Below are 21,767 nucleotides of genomic sequence, written 5' to 3'. Positions count from 1 at the left end.
AAAAATAATATTATATTGGTTAAAAAAAGAAAATGTACAATAATATCATTTAAGTCATTAGAGGAATAAAGATCATTCATTAACTTTAGACTAGGACTTCCCTGGTGGTCCAGTGGCAAAGAATCCACCTTTCAATGCAGGGACACCGGTTCAATCCCTGGTCAGAGAACTAGGATCCCACATGGCGTAGTGCAACTAAACCCGTGTGCCACAACTACTGAGCTTGTGCACCTCAACTAGAGCCCACACGCCACAAGCTACAGAGCCCATGCACTCTGGAGCCCATGTGCCACAACTATAGAGCCCACGTGCCACAACTACAGAGCCCACGTGCTCAGGAGCCCTGGAGCCAAAACTAGAGACAGAAAACCTGCATGCCACAACTAGAGAGAAGCCTGCACACTACAATGAAGAGCCTGTGCACTGCAACGAAAAAAAAATCCCACATGCCTCAAAGAAGATACCATGTGCTGCAACTAAGACCTGACACAGCCAAAAATCAATAAATCTTTCAAAAAAACAAAAAGAAACTTTAGACTTTGATAAGTATGTATGTTTTCCTGAAGGTAACCACTAAAAGCACAGCAAAAGAGTGCATAATTTCAAAGTTCAGAGAGGACAAATGAATGAAAAAAGTAATCAATCCCAAAAAAGGGAGAAAGACAGAAAACCTGAGGAAAACAGAAAATCTGAGACAAGTGAAAACACAAAATAATATGGTAGATTTAAAACCAAATATATTATTATTTACATTAAGTGTGAATGGACTAACTTCTCTAGTCAAAATACAATATTGTCAGACTGTATTTTAAAATATCCAAGTGTATACCTTTATTTAAAAATACAATTAAGGGACTTCCCTGGTGGTCCAGTGGTTAAGAATCCACCTTCCAATGTAGGGAACTCAGATTAGATCCCTGAGAACTAAGATCTCACATGTTGCGGGGCAACTAAGCCCGCACATAGCAACTACTGAGCCCATGCACCTTGGAGCCTGCATGCCACAACTAGAGAGAAGCCTGTGCACTGCAATGAAGAGCCTGAGCGCCACAATGAAAGATCTCATGTGCCACAACTAAGACTCAGCACAGCCAAACAAATAAATAAAATAAATATTTTGAAAAAAAAATTAAAACACAAGTACACAAACAGGTTGAAAGCAAAAGGTTAGAAAAAGAAATATGAAAATAACAACCACAAGAAAGTCACTTTCCTCTAGTAATATCAAACAAGGCAGACTTTATGAGGGAAAAATCATTATTACGAAAAGGTCAGAAGTCAATGAATTCACCAAGAAGTCACAATGCTTATTAATCTGTTTGCACCTAAGAACAAAGCCTCCAATTAGGTAAAGTAAAATTTGACAGAACTACAAGAAAAAACAAGACAACAGCAATCTCAGTGAGAGAATTAAATGTTAAAATCTCAGTACAGTTGACTCTTGAACACACGGGTTTGAACTGCACAGGTTCCACTTTATGAGAATTTTTAAAAATAAATACATATGATTATACTACACAATCCATGGCTGACTGAATCCAAAATGTGGATATGGAGAGCCAACTGTAAAGTTACACAAAGATTTTCAACTGTGAGGAAGGTCAGCACCCTGACTCCTATGTTGTTCAAGGGTCAACAGTAATTGATTAAAAATAAATAAATCCCACCGAAGCGTGTGGGATCTTTTGTTTTGATTTTCAAACAAAAATAGAAAAATCACCAAGAATATAGAGTATCTGAACAAGACTATACAAACTAACCTATTGGACATATATCAACACTGCCTCAACAACGGAGGAGAGCACATTGTTTTTAAGAGCAATGGAATATTTACACAATAAACACCTTCCTGGCAAAAAAAAGCAAGCTTCAACAAATATCAATCATATGGAGCATTTTTTTATTACCACAGAACAAAATAATCTACAAATAAATAACAAAAGATAACTAGAAAAGCTTCATATAGTTTGTAACTTAACATGTTGAAATGACCCACGAGTCAAAGAAGAAATCACAATAGAAACTTTAAAAGTTATTTTAAACTGAAAGATGATGACAATACTATAATAAAACTTGTAGGATGAAGCCAAAGCAATATTTAGAGAGAAACTGATAGCCTTAAAATGCATAGATTAGAAAAGAAAGAACTAAATACTGAGCTAATATCTATCTCAAGAAGTCAGTAGTTAGGAAAAGAACACACACACACAAAAAAAAAAAACAGTAGAAGGAAGATATTTAGGGTTAACAAAATAGAACTAATTAATGAGAAATCTCTGGTGACAATGACCAAGAAAAAAATGCACAAATAAGCAATATAAGGCGTGAAAAGGGATACTTCACTACAAATACACCAGATAGCTTAAAAATATGAGAGAAATTTTAAATGGGAAACTTCCTAGAAAAAGCAACTTAAGCAAAACTGACTCAAGAAGAAATAGAAAATCCCAATGTTCTATAAACAGGGGTGATAGTTAAAATACTTAAAACTTGGTTTGACAAAGGCACTAACCATCAAAACAGATATTAGCCCAATCAGAACTGATACCAGCTCTGATAACCAGTACATTAGTACTATTGCTTAAAGACTGCCTCTAACTATGGAGAATTATATCACTAGTCTTATCTCACAACAAAAACACAAGGGCTTTATTGATGAGCTCTTAGCAAATTTCTGAGGAAAAAGTTTACTCCAAACTTACACAAACTTCACCATAGAAGAGAAAAACATGGTTATATTTATCAATACATTTTATGAGCCTAGCAAAAGCCTCATACAGAAAATATCTGACAAGGATAGCACAAAAAGGAAAAATTATAGTCCAATATTACTCTTGAAAACAGTGGCAAAAATTCAATATGAAACATTAGCAAACTGAATCTAGTAAAATGAATACATCATGACCAATATGAGTTTATCTCAGGAGCACAAGGCTGATTTAACATTATAAAATCAATTACTATACTAAAAGAGATAAATGATAAAATCCTCTTAATAGACACAGTAAAATATTCATGATAAAACTTCCTATTAAGGTGGCAATAGGAAACAATTTCCTTAATGTGATAAAGGATAACTACAAAAAAATATTAAACATCATATGTAATGGTGACACATTGGAAAGTTTCTCTGTAAGTTCAGGAAAAAGGAAAATGATCAACATGAATCCAACTTTCCTAGGATCTCTTAATTATTTCACATTCATTCTGCTAGACAACATAGTTTCTAAATTGCTGTATATTTCTCTATATATAAGAAGATCTTCTCTACTCTTTAAGTTATAATGGCTTCATTAAACTTTATATCCATATGTAAGATTTAGCTTTATAATTATATTACATACCATAGGTTCTGTTTCCTTTGGAGGTTTTTCCAAGGGAGGAATGTACCACTGAAAGCAAAGTTCTTTGTTTAAAGCTTGTGTTGCTACAACTGAGGACACCACATCTCCACATGATGGGCTGGCAAAGAGTTTTAATGATAAATTGGAGTGTAGAGAACTGTCAGTTGTTCCTAACTGGGGAAAAAACAGAAACATCAGCTTAATTGCTGGTAATGAATTTATTCAATATTTAAAACATTCATTCAATTTTCATTCAATATTGACTACTGGAAAACTCGGGGAATCATCTCGGCTTGTTTTATGGATATAGGTCTTAAAACTGCCCCTGATTACCACAGAGAAGATTCTTTTATAGAAAAATATATTTCAAAACCCAGTGAACTTAACAAATGTCTTCCACTTTGGTGAATATTCAAGGGTAAAGATCTAGAGGGAAAATGTCCATGCTATCATTTCAGCCTCAAGGTTACCAGGTAGTCTAAGAACATCTTCTACTTTTCTTCTTGTTTATTCACTGGTGAATATACTGAGGGTTTGGTTACAATTTATTATCTACTTTCCAATAGCATTCTTTGCAGTACCATATGCAAAATAATACACAGTTTTTGCTCTAAGAGGTTAAAACCCATTACTCTCATTCCCCCTTTAAATGAATGTAGCTGATTTGTAAGTTTAGTCTTGATGGATCTGGGCCCAGCTCATTTGATGGAACTTGATCCCTGAATCAGGAGTTTTCAAGAAACACAAAGGTGTAGACTGCAATTGGCAACTTCATAAAATATTTACTTAGTTTTTTAAGGTAGCTAAGAAAGTAAAGCATGAATGCTATCAACAAAATAAGAGTCTAGCCAGAGAGATAATAATGGTGATAATAATATCACAACTCTATAAAGGCTTTTCTTCAATGGAGTACAAACTATTTTCAAAATTAATTTCTTGTTATTCCCAAGATTACAGCATGGTAGCTGGAAAGCAGTTCTTTTACTAAACTCTTGACATCTAAGGTGTCTCAAAGGCTTGGTGACCAAGTGGAACATGTCAGTGGCTAGAAAGAAATGCCTGGTGTTTCTATAACACTTGGTACCTTCCATTTCTGAGTCTATTCAAGATACAGTAGAAGACTGTCAATGCAAAGTCTTCAAAATAAAAATAAAGTGAGAAATAAATACATTGACCTTTCAAGTTGCCTACCGATAAAAGAAAAAACATGTCTGGACTGAAAGGTAATATCAAAAGTGAAAACTATTTTAAAATATCTAGAGACTATCATAAAGGGATATGATAAGCCAGAATCCTCATTTATTAGTACTATAATAAAAACATGACCAAAATGCACAATAAATAAGATTATTAGGGTTAAATAATCATTTAAAAATGCTTAATAAAGAGTAATTCTATGTCAGGCAGTTCACCAAAAAATCAGGTAAATAACTGATTCAGAAAAAAATTCTCACATTTTTTCATATCTGAGTGCCTTTCAGAGGTTCTGACTATTCTAGCAAAGAATTCATATTTAATAACTAGCTAAGTGGAGAAAAATAAAAAGCAAATACCTTCTATTTCAATATATATAGTGTTTATTAGCATGATGGCCTAATAATAATAACTGTAACAGAAATCAATATTAAAATAGGGTACTTAATTTTCTATTCACTTTAAAAAAATATAATATCTAATTGCTAATGGGATTAATTACATAAGCTAGTTGATGGGCTATACACTGAGTACTTTTTTTTTTTTTAGGAATTTCATGTAATGTCTGAAACATTTATATTAACATATTTCTATACAAATAATCCAAAGAAAGTTTACTATTAGTTTTTTTGTTTGTTTGTTTGTTTTATACTGCAGGTTCTTATTAGTCATCAATTTTATACACATCAGTGTATACAAGTCAATCCCAATTGCCCAATTCAGCACACCACCATCCCCACCCCACTGCAGTTTTCCCCACTTGGTGTCCATACGTTTGTTCTCTACATCTGTGCCTCAACTTCTGCCCTGCAAACCAGTTCATCTGTACCATTTTTCTAGGTTCCACATACATGCGTTAATATACAGTATTTGTTTTTCTCTTTCTGACTTACTTCACTCTGTATGACAGTCTCTAGATCCATCCATGTCTCAACAAATGACCCAATTTCATTCCTTTTTATGGCTGAGTCATATTCCATTGTATATATGTACCACATCTTTATCCATTTGTCTGTCGATGGGCATTTAGGTTGCTTCAATGACCTGGTTATTGTAAATAGTGCTGCAATGAACATTGGGGTGCATGTGTCTTTTTGAATTATGGTTTTCTCTGCGTATATGCCCAGTAGTGGGATTGCTGGATCATATGGTAATTCTATTTTTAGTTTTTTAAGGAACCTCCATACTGTTCTCCATAGTGGCTATATCAATTTACATTCCTACCAACAGTGCAAGAGGGTTCCCTTTTCTCCACACCCTCTCCAGCATTCGTTGTTTGTAGATTTTCTGATGATGCCCATTCTAACTGGTGTGAGGTGATACCTCACTGTAGTTTTGATTTGCATTTCTCTAATAATTAGTGATGTTGAGCAGCTCTTCATGTGCTTCTTGGCCATCTGTATACCTTCTTTGGAGAAATGTCTATTTAGGTCTTCTGCCCATTTTTGGATTGGGTTGTTTGTTTCTTTAATATTGAGCTGCATGAGCTGTTTATATATTTTGGAGATTAATCCTTTGTCCACTGATTTGTTTGCAAATATGTTCTCCCATTCTGAGGGTTGTCTTTTCGTCTTGTTTATGGTTTCCTTTGCTGTGCAAAAGCTTTTAAATTTCATTAGGTCCCATTTGTTTATTTTTGTTTTTATTTCCATTACTCTAGGAGGTGGATCAAAAAAGATTTTGCTGTGATTTATGTCAAAAGAGTGTTCTTCCTATGTTTTCCTCTGAGAGTTTTATAGTGTCTGGTCTTACATTTAAGTCTCGAATTCATTTTGAGTTTATTTTTGTGTATGGTGTTAGGGAGTGTTTAATTTCATTCTTTTATATGTAGCTGTCCAGTTTGCCCAGCACCACTTATTGAAGAGACCGTCTTTTCTCCATTGTATATCTTTGCCTCCTTTGTCATAGAGTAGTTGACCATAGGTGTGTGGGTTTATCTCTGGGCTTTGTATCTTGTTCCACTGATCTATGTTTCTGTTTTTGTGCCAGTACCATATTGTCTTGATTACTGTAGCTTTGTAGTATAGTCTAAGGTCAGGGAGTCTGATTCCTCCAGCTCCGTTTTTTTCCCTCAAGACTGCTTTGGCTATTCGGGGTCTTTTGTGTCTCCATACAAATTTTAAGATGATTTGTTCTAGTTACATAAAAAAATGCCATTGGTAATTTGATAGGGATTGCATTGAATCTGTAGATTGCTTTGGGTAGTACAGTCATTTTCACAATATTGATTCTTCCAATCCAAGAACATGGTATATCTCTCCATCTGTTGGTATCATCTTTAATTTCTTTCATCAATGTCTTATAGTTTTCTGCATATAGGTCTTTTGTCTCCCTAAGTAGGTTTATCCCTAGGTATTTTATTCTTTTTGTTGCAATGGTAAATGGGAGTGTTTCCTTAATTTCTCTTTCAGATTTTTCATCATTAGTGTATAGGAATGACAGAGATTTCTGTGCATTAATCTTGTATCCTGCAACTTTACCAGATTCATTGATAAGCTCTAGTAGTTTTCTGGTGGCATTTTCAGGATTCTCTATGTACAGTATCATGTCATCTGCAAACAGTGACAGTTTTACTTCTTCTTTTCCAATTTGAATTCCTTTTGTTTCTTTTTCTTCTCTGATTGCCATGGCTAGGACTTCCAAAACTGTGTTGTATAACAGTGGTGAGAATGGACATCCTTGTCTCGTTCCTGATCTTAGAGGAAATGCTTTCAGTTTTTCACCATTGAGAATGATGTTTGCTGTGGTTTTCTCATATATGGCCTTTATTATGTTGAGGTAGGTTCCCTCTATGCCCACTTTCTGGAGAGTTTTTATCATAAATGGGTGTTGAATTTTGTCGAAAGATTTTTCTGCATCTATTGAGATGATCATATGGTTTTTATTCTTCAATTTGTTAATATGGTGTATCACATTGATTGATTTGTGTATATTGAAGAATCCTTGCATCCCTGGGATAAACCCCACTTGATCATGGTGTATGATCCTTTTAATGTGTTGTTGGATTCTGTTTGCTAGTATTTTGTTGAGGATTTTTGCATCTATATTCATCAGTGATATTGGTCTGTAATTTTCTTTTTTTGTAGTATCTTTGTCTGGTTTTGGTATCAGGGTGATGGTGGCCTCATAGAATGAGTTTGGGAGTGTTCCTTCCTCTGCAATTTTTTGGAAGAGTTTGAGAAGGATGGGTGTTAGTTCTTCTCTAAATGTTTGATAGGATTCACCTGTGAAGTCATCTGGTCCTGGACTTTTGTTTGTTGGAAGATTTTTAATCACAGTTTCAATTTCATTACTTGTGATTGGTCTGTTCATATTTTCTGTTTCTTCCTGGTTCAGTCTTGGAAGTTTATACCTTTCTAAGAATTTGTCCATTTCTTCCAGGTTGTCCATTTTATTGGCATAGAGTTGCTTGTAGTAGTGTCTTAGGATGCTTTATATTTCTGCGGTGTCTGTTGTAACTTCTCCTTTTTCATTCCTAATTTTATTGATTTGAGTCCTCTCTCTCCTTTTCTTGATGAGTCTGGCTAGTGGTTTATCAATTTTGTTTATCTTCTCAATGAACCAGCTTTTAGTTTTATTGATCTTTGCTATTGTTTTGTTTCTTTTTCATTTATTTCTGCTCTGATCTTTATGAGTTCTTTCCTTCTGCTTACTTTGGGTTTTGTTTGTTCTTTTTTCTCTAGTTCCTTTAGGTGTAAGGTTAGATTGTTTACTTGAGATTTTTCTTGTTTCTTGAGGTAGGCTTGTATAGCTATAAACTTCCCCCTTAGAACTGCTTTTGCTGCATCCCATAGGTTTTGGATCATCATGTTTTTGTTGTCATTTCTCTCTAGGTATTTTTTTATTTCCTCTTTGATTTATTCAGTGATCTCTTAGTTATTTAGTAATGTATTGTTTAGCCTCCATGTGTTTGTGTTTTTTACGTTTTTTTTCCCCCTGTAATTCACTTCTAATCTCATAGCATTGTGGTCAGAAAAGATGCTTGATATGATTTCAATTTTCTTAAATTTACTGAGGCTTGATTTGTGACCCAAGATGTGATCTATCCTGGAGAATGTTCCATGCGCACTTGATAAGAAAGTGTAGTCTGCTGTTTTTGGATGGAATGTCCTATTAATAGTTTTTATATTTATATTATGAATGTTCTATTCACTGTTTTAAAATGTAGTATCTAATTGCCAATGGGATTAATTACATAAGCTAGTTGATGGGCTATACACTGAGTACTTTTGATATGTTTGATTTATTGTTTGAAAGGAATGAAACAACAGACCTACCAGAAGCACTCTTGTTTGCCATGTCCTATAAATAACAAATCACTTTGCACTAATCAAATATTTGACCTTACACAGTCTGTCACGGTCTAAACATGAATAACTCAGCACTGTGCAGCATTTTAATCATGTCCTTTTTTTTGGAATTTTTAATGTAATTTGTTTAGCACTTTTGTTTTTCCATCACAAAGCTTCAATAGACTTGATGACATACAGCTTCACAAAGCTGATGAGCATGACACGTAGCAATGATGGTTCTGGAAAGGCATCTACTTCTTTGTGGGGGAAAAGTAGGTTGTATCAAAGTATGGAAAGAGTTTGACTGAAATAGCCTCCTGAGTGATTAAAGGCTCAAAATTGTTATTATAAAAATCAGCCAAACTTGGAGTTTAGTTTTTTAAAAATCCAAAGGCTTTATGCTCATTTTCTGTCTACCCCAGTGAAACAAACACATGATTAGGTGGCTTGCACCTTTCAGGCAAGCGATAGTGATGATCTCCAGAGCTGATTATCCTGGGAGAGTGTTACACTAATTATATCCCCCCCCCAAAAAAAAGAAGAGCAGGTGAAACAACTCTTTGATAATATTGCTACCATTCGAAATATCACATGTATTGATATTTACACTGTATTCAAGGTTGTACGTTTGGAGCGTCATCCTTAGGAACTGGATAATGATAGGCTGCCCTTAATATTGAAATATTCAAGCAAAGCTCCTTTCAGAACAGTATTTACAAAATCACACTTATTAGTTTCCAAACTATTATAAAATATTCACAAGAATACATCCATTGAAACTATAGTTCTCAACCTTCCCATTCTCTCTCCCCTACTCCAAAACACCTGAAGTGTCTGGGACATGTGGCAGTAAACCTCAAGGTAGTCTCGGTTCCAAGGATGGGTGAACCAGACTCTGGTGTTAGATGGAAATGATGTGACCCCACTCCACAGTTTCCTGCACTGTGGAGGGCCAGACATTAACGATACATTCCTGGCCTTTCCACCTCCACTCACTCCTCTCCCTCAAGAGAGTTACTTGATTGGTGAATTTGAGAAAAAGAATTTTGAATATGCATTATTCTGCTCTCTCTGCTTCGGAGCATACTGTTTGTAGGGAGTTAACAGTCTCTGCTCCTTCATGCAACAGATTTTTTTTTTTTTTTTTTTTTTTTTTTTTTTGGTACGCGGGCCTCTCACTGTTCTGGCCTCTCCCGTTGCGGAGCACAGGCTCCCGACGCGCAGGCTCAGAGGCCATGGCTCACGGGCCCAGCCGCTCCACGGCATGTGGGATCTTCCCGGACCCGGGCACGAACCTGTGTCTCCTGCATCGGCAGGCGGATTCTCAACCACTGTGCCACCAGGGAAGCCCCATGCAACAGATTTTAAAGGGTTTCTGTCCCCACAGATTTTAAGTAGGCCTGTAATGATCCCCCTCCCTGCCAAAACCCCCAAGCCTGGATTGGTAGAACTGTAAACTTTGCTAATCACGACTAGGGAGACCATTTACCAGTAAATATAAACCATATCCTACAATATCAACTTTGTGATTCATAAAGTTGGGTGTTTATTAATTCCACCATGTCTTAATCTTTTATTTCTCAAAGATTTAGAATCTGGGGCAGCAAATGGAGATGCTGAGTATTGGCCATCCCAATACCCCAGAATCCAGAAGTAATTTGAAAAATCCTCCTATGTGGATTCCAATACACTGCCCTGGGGCCAACTCCATAACCCCAATTGAGGATCACTTCTTTAACTGAATTCTTAAATATTCCTTAGTAGGCCTTTCCACTACTTTTTAAAATCACAGTTTATTCACAGTCACCCTACTCTCTTGCTCCAAAGAATGATTTTTTTTAAAAAATAATTTTATTATTATTTACCCCAAACATAAGGTTACTATACTCCAGTAGGATAAACTGAGAAAAGGTTCCCATTTGGAACAAGCCACATTTTCAGGTCACTCTCTTGGATAGTTGAAAACAGAAACATGAACTTGTCTGGTATGGGCAAGTCTATAATTAGAAAAATTAAAGTACTGTATGGTGAAGTCCAAAGTTTAGATAATTCAAAATAAATGAATGTTTTTTTCCTATTTTAGAAAGAATTCTACGCAAATAACTTGATTTATTCATTTCACAAATACATATTGAAAACTTACCTTATGTCCTCTAAAGTTTTCTAGTATAATCTCAAACTCTGTATCTCAGAGCTGAACATACCAGCCTTCTCTGCAAACATTCTCACCCTCTCACCTCCACTGTTTCTGTTAATTGTGTTACCATGCTCTAATGATCACAGAGGTTCCAAATGATGAAATAAACATTGATCATTCTCTTGTCTTCACTTTCCATCTCCACAGGGTCACTAAGCTGTTTTGTTTTGTTTTCAATTTTACTGAAGCCATATCTTTTACATCCATCTCTTCCTTTCCATTCCTATGGTCATAAGCTTGGTTACTACATCAGCTCTTTCTTGGATAACTGCCTTTCGTTTACACTTTGCCAATCAGCCCTACACACTATTGACAGTAGAAATAACATTTTAATTTTCATATTCTTTCTGCTGCTAACCCTGCCATTTTCTCTTTAAAAGCATCCCTGAAGTTTTGCAGTTTTCCTTTGTGCCATAACTCTACCCATCTCTCTCTGCTACCACACCAAAGCTATGCACAGCAACTATGCCTTATCCATTCCTGCTTCCTCTACCAACTAAGAGTGTCTGGCATATCGTTAGTATTAAACATATGCTTGTTGAATATACCAAATTTGAAACAAATCTCTATTTTTAATAAAACTCTGTACTTTTTCCGTGTCTTCCAATTCATCCATTTTGATAGTTTATTTTAAAACTACTATTATTCAAGACCCCAGTAGCTTAAAAATCTTCATTCATACCCCTCTTTTTATGTCTCTTCAATAGGTAACTTAAAAGACATTTCCAGGGGCTTCCCTGGTGGCGCAGTGGTTGGGAATCCACCTGCCAATGCTGGGGACATGGGTTCGTGCCCCGGGCCAGGAGGATCCCACATGCTGCGGAGTGGCTGCGCCCGTGAGCCATGGCCACTGAGCCTGTGCGTCCGGAGCCTGTGCTCCGCAACGGGAGAGGCCACAGCAGTGAGAGGTCCGCGTACCACAAAAAAAAAAAAAAAAAAAAGAAGAAGTTTCCATATTACATATTTTGGGAAAGCCCATCCAATTTAATAACACTTGCCCCCCCCCATAAAAACAAACCTTCAAGCTTTTAACTTTACTTAAAAAACCTTCCCTTTACTATTTATCACAATCATGATTGTAAAATATACACAGAATGAATTTTTTTTTATTACATGTGTAAAACAAAGGTACAGAAATTGGGCAGAGATTTAGAAACTTAGTCTAGTATTCTTATAGGGTGATTATACTGAAATTTGTATAACTTCTTGGCAAAATGACTCACTGAGAGATACTGTTATGTGTAGGAATATACAAAATTCTGAGACATTTTGAAGATTTATGAAAGCAGCAGAACAGGACATAAGAAAACAGAAAATCCAGGATGTCTGGTTGGCCTCTCTCTGGTAAAACAGAAACAAGCCTTCCCAGGAACTCTGAGGGAACTAGAAACCTTTGTGCCAGCATTGAGGTTAATGTGCTTCTTTTGGAAATATAAGGATGATTCTAAGAAGTCTTGCAAAAACATATAATATTTTAAAACATTACCTTGCTTGATGAGTCATTTAAGAATTTTTCTGGAAAAGATGGATTTTCTATGACTTGAAATAGTTCTTTTGGAAATTCATCAATACAAGAAGAAGAATATAGCTGTAAGGATCTTTTAAGGAAAAAATGCATTTCTTTTTGGCGCAAAATCAATCCAGAGTTGAAAAGAGAAGTGAGAAGTGTGTCATCTGGCAAAGACATTCCAGATCCTGGCTTCAGAGATGCTTAAAGGAAAAAAAAAACCAAAACACTAATATAGAGTCATGTTAGATAACAAAATAGTCTCAATATTGTTGGTCTTTGCTCATTAACTTTATTCCTATATATCCCCACCTCAGCTAGTGGCTGCCCATGACCTTCCTCCATTTTTCAAGCTTATATACTAATAGAATTGCTTTTGGCCAAGCTTAACAATGCAAAATATTCTATCTAGCTGTCTTATTTTGGGTTTTCCCCGCAAAATAACTTAAAGCAAAAATGTAGGTGCAGGTAATTTATTTGAAAACCGATGTCAAGTGAGAGAACAGGAAAAGTGTGATAGAGAGAAGAAAAGAGCCAATGAGAGTGAGTTATGAAAGGGCTACAGCTATGGACAAGGAGGGCTCAGTCCTGCTGAGGACCTCCTGGAAAAAACATGTAACATTGTTCCATCAATGTTACAACTATCTACCAGTTCCCTACCTCAGTAGCTGCAGGTTACTGTTGAGTGTGTGGAATCCCTGGTACTTCCAGGCTGTCCTGCCTACATGCTGGGCCGTAGTAACTTCTGAGAAAGCCCAGAGCAGAAAGCAGTAAAATGTGGGCGATTGACATGGGAAGCACCAGCAGGTGAATCCAGAAGTGAGCTGAGTTGATAAGGGGGAGGGCTTCACCAGGGCCTGCTGCCCTGGCTCATGTCTACTTCCTTGACATTGAACTCTTGGCCCCATCATGATGCACCTTCTACCCAACACCTTTCCGAGTGCTTGTCCATCCCATCGCTAACTCCCAATAACCATGAGGAGCCACTCCGTGACTCGGCCTATTTGCCCTGCTGGCTTCTCCATTGCTGGGCGCTGGCATGATCAACCTGTCTTTTCCAACTGTTTGCCAATAAGCGACACTGAATCACCAATTTTATGGGCACAGATAAACACATTGTCACAGAAACATAGGAGGAACTGATTTAAAGCAGATTATACAAGTTTTTCTGGATATTGTTTAGATAGCATCAATGATTTAAAAGAAAAAAAACCTGAACAAAATCCAAAACTTCGTGGAGTTAATAAATATTCTATCTTTCTCTTTACATACTGGATACTGGAACACTCTCTCCCTAAAGCCAAAATTTCACCTTGTTCATTTTATAAGCTGTCACATTATGGTCACTCTGATTCTTAACCGTTTTGACCCACACACCACTTTGACAGTCTTGGGGGATGCCTCTGGACGCCTCCTTCTAAGGACGTTTTTAAATACATTGAAATACAATTCTATCCAAAGGTCCATGTATCTCAGTTTAAGAACCCCTGAAATTTCCATCTTCTGATGAGAGTTCACTCAGAAAGAAGTTAAAACTATTTTATAATTCTAAATAAGAAATATGACTTAAACAATAACTGGAAAGGAATATATTCTTTCTTAACACAGCAAAGGCCTACCTAGCAGTTTGCTCATATTATTAATTCTTTGCAGGTGAATATAATAGCGCAACAGAAGAATCCATGTAATATCCACTTTAATTGGGGTTTTTTTCCCAGTATCTACATTCTCATATATCTCATCACTAGGGTAAGAGAATGTACAGGCAGTCTGGAAGGCAACTTGGTAGTTATCTGAAAGTCAAAAAAAAAAAAATTGGAATACATATATGCTTTCCTTGAAAAATAACCATATATGAAAAAAGAAAAGCAAAACTCATAAAGGAAATACTGATGCTTAGGACTACATTCAATTTTTTAAAATTTTATATCACAAAAGACACCAAACACAAAGTTAAATGACAAACCATAGACTGAGAAAAGATATTTAGAATACACAAATTATTTTTTCTCTACTATGTAATCAATAAGAAAAAGTCAGCTAGTTCAACAGAAACATGGGCAAAAAATTTCAACAGGCAACTCATAGAAAAGGAAACGCAAATGGCCAAAATTTTTAGCATCACTAAAAATCAGATAAATGCAATTAAAAATGAAATACCATTTCACATTCCTTGGGAATAAACAGAAACTAAAATCTGAAAATAATAAATATTGTTAATAATGTGAAGAAACCAGAATTCTCATACAGCACTTGTGAAAGCAAATTCCTGGGCAGGGTCTAATAAAATTTTAAATGCAGATACTCATATATGTGTACCAGGAGTCTTGCAGAAGATACTCATGGCAGCATTGTTTGTATTACCAAAACAAAGAAAAAGGAAACTTGAACAAATAAATACAGGCATTAATTTGATGGCATTTCAAATGAATTAACTAAATCCATAAGGGAGAACCTATAGTCCATGGGACAAATCAGGCCCATGCATGTTTATGTATGACCCATGAGCTAAGAATGGTTTTTATATTTTTAAGTGGTTGAAATAATTTTAAAAATAGTATTTTGTGACATGTGAAAGTTATATGAAATTCAAATGTCAGTGTCCATAACTAAAGCCTTAATGGAATACAGCCATGTTCATTCTTTTACATTTTGTCTATGGTTCCCTTCACATTAACACAGCAGAGTTGAATAGCTGCAACAGAGACCAGAAAGCATAAAATATTTACTATTTGGCCCTTTATAAAAACATTTACTGACCTAGACTTTGCTCATGAAAGATGAAGTGGAGAAAAATACCTAAAGATAATAAAGTAATATAGGGACATCAATAGCCTCCACACGAAAACAACAACCAGTAGAAATCTAATGAAAAAGTTTTGCAATACCAATAAAAAGGTAAAATATCCAGAAATAAACCTGACAAGAAGTATACAAGATCTATTTAAAGAAAACATTAAAACACTCCTAAGGGACTAATATTTTTTTAAAAGGTATGAACTAAAAAATATAGGACATAAAATATTTTTGGTTAAGATGACTCAATAGAAGAAAAATGTTATTTCTAAGATAAAATATAAAGGTAATGAAACTCTAATGAAATTATGAGAGAGCTTTTTTAACTAGACAAGCTGCTTCCAAAGTAAAAAAAAAAAAAAAAGCCATAAAGACAAGAAAAACAATTTTGAAAAGAAAGAGTAATGAGTGGGGATTTACTCTAACAGATATTAAATATATTATAAGGCTACAATAATTAAAACTGTGTGGTACTGAAACCTGAATAGACAGATCAATAGGAAATGAGTAAAAACTACAGAAATAGAGTAGACATCTGGAAAAACTAAAATTGTATCCATTTGTTATTTTTTACATATTCCAAATAGATTTCCATAAATTAGTAAAAGGGTCCATGGGAGAACTTATTCATAGTCTCAGAATAGGGACAAAACCTTTCTAACTATGACATAAATGCAAAACTTATCGAAGAAAAGGTTAATAATGTATACCATTTAGAAATAAAAAGTTTCTTCATGGGACAGAACCACCATAAAGAAGGCTAAATAATAAATGATAATTGAAAAAATATATTTGCAAATAATATCATAGCTAAAGGGTTGATTTCTATAATTAAGAGCTTCTACAGATTTTTAAAGAAAAGGCAATGGAAAACAAACAAACAAACAAAAAAATCATGGGCAGAAAGTTCACACAAAAGATGCTTAAGCGTAGTCCTAGTAAGAGTTGTGTAAATTAAACTTAAATCTTCCCATCCTACTATATTGACAAAGGTTTAAAAATGTTTGTAATATGCCTGTGTCAACAAGGGTATGGGGAAAAAAGACCTTTTATTAATTACTGGCAGGAAAACAAATTGGCATAACCTTTATGGAAGGTGTTTTGCAAACCTTATCAAATTTACAAATGATTCTACCCGTTGATCCAGAAATTTTCCTTATGGGAATTGACCCAATCAATATACTAGCTTATGAACAAAATTTTATACCTATATAATTATACATATACTATATATATAAATCATATACATATGACACTTATAAATATACATATATATCATATGTGTAAAACTTTGTACATAGGTTAGTATGTCTATTGGGTCAACAGATATCTATGTGATATATATAGAGAGCAAATTGTATGTAATAGCAAAAGGGTAGAAACAACGTAAGTATCTATCAAAGGAAGACTAATTATGGTGCATCTTTATAAAGATTATGCAACAATAAAAAGAAGCTACGTATTGATTTGAAAAAAATTGCCAACAGATACACTTACATTAGGTTGAAGAAAAACAATGAGGAAGGAGCATAAAATTATGAATACTAATGGTTATACTATTATTTGTATTTTTAAGGGAAAAATATATCAGTGTATTAGTGTGCACCATATTGGTTCACTCAACATTTTTCCTAATCTCTGAATGTGCTTACCTATATTAAAGAAGTTGCAGAGATAAAAATCACATTTCTGAGATCTTCTTGCAGCTAGGGCCCTGGATGAGATTCAGGTATCACAAATTCAGTGCATTCACAAAAGACCTGAAGTTGGCACTGTGCTAAGTGGTGTGGAAAACAAGAGTCAAAGCATCTTTTGCTTGTGTGGATTCTGGCAGAGGTGGTGTGATTGGTGAGGCTGCAGCTAGAGCAGTCTTCCTATTTCGCAGGCAGATTTCTGATTCTACAGCTTCCCTTATGCTATGGTCTGAACGTTTGCGTTCCCACCCTCCTGAAATTCATATGTTGAAATCCTAACCCCCCAAAGTGATGGTATTAGTGCCTTTATAAGAGAGGCTCCAGAGATCCCTAGCCCTTTCTACCATGTGAGGACAAAGCAAGAAGGCACCATCTATGCGCCAGAAAGTGGGCCCTCACCAGACACCCAATCTACTGGTGCCCTGATATTGGACTTCTAACCTCCAAACCTGTAAGAAATATATTTCAGTTGTTTACAAGCTACCCAGTCTGTGGTATTTTCTTATAGCAGCACGAACAGACTAAGACACTTTATAAAACAAAAGAAAACAAAAACCTGCATTCCCTTGGTGATCCAGTTATGTATGGCTTAGTCATTTCTGGATGCTCAGCCTGGAATTTATTTCTTTAGCCCTCACAGGGATTTTGAAAGTCCTTTAATAAATCTCCTCCTGCTTAAACAAATTGGAGGGGATTCTGTCCTCTATAACAGAACCCTGACAGTTTGTATAAGCACGTGATATCTCTGGTAGAGAACACAGGAAACCAATTGTGGTAGGCAGAACAATGGTTCCCTAAAGATTTCCACACCCTAATCCCCAGAACCTGTGAATATGTTAGGTTACAGGGAAAAGGAGAATTAAGGTTGCAGATGGAATTAAGGTTGCCTGTCAACTGACCTTGAAATGGGGAGATTATCCTACGTTATCCATGTGGGCTTAGCGTAATCATAGGGGTCTTTGTATGTAGAAAAGAGATGCAGAAGACTGAGTGTATCAGAGTCAGAGAGACTGAAGATGCTACTCTGATGGCTTGGAAGCTACAGGAAGGGGCCACAAGCCAAGAAACTCAGGTAGTCTCTAGAAGCTGAAAAAGCTTAGGAAACATCCTCCCCCAATGCCTCCAGAGGAATGTAGTAGCCCTGCTGACACCTTAATTTTAGCCCAGTAAGGCCTATTTTGGACTTCAGAACTCCAGAACTGTAAGGTAATATATTGTGCTGCTTTAAGCCACTAAATTTGTGGTTATTTGTTACAGCAGGAATAGGACCTTAATATTCTGACAACACTGACTGCCTCTGGGGAGGAGAACTGAGGCACTTGCAGAGAAGATGGAAGGGAGACATTCTCTCCATACCCTTATATGACTTTTGAGTTGTGATTCTTGAGAATGAATTACCTATGCAAAAAATTGAACTAAATTAAAAGAAAAAAAAAGAATCTCGATACATATTTGGCCAATGTCATTTGATCTTTTTTTAAAGGTTTATTTAATATTTATTTATTTATTTTTGGCTGTGTTGGGTCTTAGTTGCGGCATGCGGGATGCTTGTTGAGGCATGTGGGTGGGATCTTCCGTTGCAGCACACGGGCTTCTCTCTAGTTACGGCGTGTGGGTTTTCTCTCTCTAGTTGTGGAGTGCGAGTTCCAGAGCATGTGGGCTCTGTAGTTTGCGGCATGCAGGCTTCCCTAGCTGAGGTGCACGAGCTCAGTAGTTGTGGTGTACGGACTTAGGTGCCCCGCGGCACGTGGGATCTTAGTTCCCTGACCAGGGATCAAACCAGCATCCCCTGCATTGAAAGGTGGATTTCTTTACAAATGACAGGGAAGTCCCTGTCATTTGGTCTTCAATGTCACAGAGAAAAATTAAGACCAGTTCAATTTCTGTTCCTTTGTAGAAAGTCTGCTTTTTCTGACTGTTAACAATTTTTTTCTTCCTCTTTATAATCCAAAAATGATGCCCAAATATGTCCAGATGTCATCTGTGCTGTCTTGTTTATCTTCAGAAGAATTTCTTGGAGGGAGAGTCCCTTATACCCTGCATTGAAGAGTATCCCTTTGCAACAGTTTCCACTATCCGCAGCCAGATCTGCATGCTTTCACTGGTTCTGGGCCAGTATTTATGCTAATTTCCCTGCATCATTCAGGAGGTGTGAATTCCAACCTCACAGTCTTAGGTGGTTTCGGACTTCTCCCCTGTGGTTGCTTTTTGGCCCTCACTGGGCACTTGGCATGTTGCTCTGCAGCTACGCAGGCCAGTGGGCAGCGTACTTCTAGTCGTCAATTTGTGGACAAGCCCTCTCTGAACCCCAATTTTATGCAGTTAGCTAGGTTCTGACTTTCCCTCCCTGTGGGGCCCTCCTTCCAGACCCCTTCTTTCACCAGGCATTCAAGTCTCAGCCCTGGCTGTTCCTGCTCCAGTGAGTCCTCAGCTGCAGCTCTTATTTAAAATTTCTCATTTTACTTTGGTGACTTGGGATCTCCCTTTCCTGATTTTATGCTCAGCTATAAATTAAAACATTTTGGTTCTATTTTATCCAGACTTGTAATAGGTTTGTATTGGGGAGGGCAGAAGCATCTTTCATGACAGCTCAGGCCAACAGGTTGACCAGAAGTATTGATTCTGCATTTTGATTTCCTGGTAAAACTTATTTATCACACCCAACACAGTGATCCAGGGCACTGCCTTTAGAATTGTATAGATGAGGGTCTATATTAGCCGTGAACTATCAACCAGAGTTCAATAACCTCTCTCTGCACTTTGCCTCATTTAATAAATGTGCATAGTGACACTCTCACAGGAGTTTCCTAAAGCATAAATGAAATCACACAAGAAAGCACCAGCACACAGCATCAGGAGTGACTGCTTAGGCTCTGCTAAGAGTTTCAAACCATCTTAGATTTCCTTTGGTTCCTTCAAGGGTCAATCTTCCTCTGAGTCTTCAGGATAGCATTCCATTGTGTTCATGTGGCAATATTTTCTCACATGTGCCATCTGTTGTTTCTTATTTTCTCACTGTTGACTCTGTCTAGAATAGGGTCTCTTCATGCCTCGTGTCTGACAATAGAGAGTGGAGAACGTATGCTCTGCCCTTGGTCATGGTACCGTCCTTTCTCAGATTTACGTGATCAAAGGGCAGAGCTCTGAGTGGAACATCTAGACTCTTACAGACATTGGCCCAGGACAGCTCTGCTTCACTGAGGATGGTTCTCATCATACCCTCATTGTATGAATTGCTGACACTCTGGATTTTGATACAGCACATATTCACACACATGCTCATACACACACACACACACACACACACAAAATCACTGTTGAAAGCATGAATGATTTATCTCCATCCTCACCTGTACATGGTTTAATTATTCAAGATTTGAGGATATAATGTGGCTCCCTAGTTCCCCATCACTATGGGAAATTGTGTCTCAGAGGAATAGAAAAAGCCAAGAAAGCAGTAGAGGAATGACATCCCAGTTTTTAGTTGGCATTGACCCATGTCTCTGAGCCAGGGGCAAGGCAGTATGGGAAAGACAAATCATATTTTTTTCAGGATGGATGGTTTTCTCTGTTTCAAGAGGCAAAGCATGTACTCGTTGATTCTCGGTCAGTTGATTCTCAGTTCTGCTCCATAGATCTCTATGTTCTGACAGTAGGTTCATCAACATTGATTTTTGGCATGACACATGTTTATATTTTTCCATATATCAAGTGTATTTAGTTGTGAGAGGCTGCATCCGGAACCACTAATCCTAAATGTTGCTTTTAATTCAAAGTGTGTTATAGAATTTAATAATTTTTAATCCTAGCTGAATTTTTTATTAAGCCCACCGGAAAATCAAGACAAAAAGATGGTGTATATTTGAATATAACTGGGCCCAAAGTAGACATGGAGTAAATGTTTTTTTGCATTCAATCTAAATATGGTCCCATATCACCAGTAGCATCATTTCAGGGTCTCTATTCCTACAAGACAACGTAAAAGAAACCGCAATAAATTGGACCAGCTACAACACTCAATTCTCTTATTGTTCTATAGACATCATACAATTGCTCTCTGGTTCTGGCAAGATGCTCTATATTCCATCCTCCACACGTGACTGGTCTATTTTGTCACCATGCTTCTCTGATTGTCAACTGCTCTGCTGAGAAAATGAGCTCCCCCTCCTATCTGGTATCCATGCCTCCAGTTCATTTGTATCTGCCCCACATGTACTTCTTCCAAAAAAAAAAAGTTCCTCATAAACTCATATGCCCACCCCACCTGTGTCCAGCTTCAGATTAAAATACAATAATCTGCCTCCATTAATTAATCTGGTCCTCTTAAAAGATGCATTTGTATAATTTCAAAGTGGATGTTTGTTCTAATGGCCAAAGATTGGAAGCTCATGGAAGGCAAGACCCACTCCTTGGTGTGTTCTGTGACTCCTCCCTCCCTCTGGACAGAAATATCTGGTACAGGGCTCTGCACACAATAACAATGAATATCATTTACCACATCGTGTACAGGTCAATGCCAGTGAAGGTTAATCACTGAGGGGGTTTTCTCCTGGATGCTAATATATGCGAATGCAAGGAAAATCAAACAATTTTTATTTGTTATTGTTGCCCTTTAGAAATTCATTATAATATGAACCTTACTGCCATCTGGGTATTTGCAGCAATCAGTTGGGGATTCAATATTTCCTTCCAATCCAAATACTGAAGTGAGGGAAATCATAACATGAATTAATGATCAGTCTG

The 21,767-nt window shown here is 36.5% G+C and overlaps 1 protein-coding gene across 2 annotated transcripts in view; it reads right to left on the bottom strand.

The window, feature by feature from the left end:
• Positions 1 to 21,767, bottom strand: part of CFAP54 (cilia and flagella associated protein 54) — a 281,143-nt gene that overhangs the window by 44,511 nt on the left and 214,865 nt on the right. For both annotated transcript variants that reach the window (XM_059082492.2, XM_059082493.2), the window contains 3 exons: positions 14,154 to 14,327; positions 12,514 to 12,737; positions 3,345 to 3,518 (listed from right to left, as the gene is read on the bottom strand). In XM_059082492.2, the coding sequence (XP_058938475.1) occupies positions 3,345 to 3,518; positions 12,514 to 12,737; positions 14,154 to 14,327 (572 nt within the window). The remainder of the gene's footprint in view (positions 1 to 3,344; positions 3,519 to 12,513; positions 12,738 to 14,153; positions 14,328 to 21,767) is intronic.

Source organism: Kogia breviceps, chromosome 12, assembly GCF_026419965.1.
Source record: "Kogia breviceps isolate mKogBre1 chromosome 12, mKogBre1 haplotype 1, whole genome shotgun sequence".
Taxonomy (NCBI): Eukaryota; Metazoa; Chordata; class Mammalia; order Artiodactyla; family Physeteridae; genus Kogia; species Kogia breviceps.
This window is presented reverse-complemented; position numbering and strand designations above follow the sequence as displayed.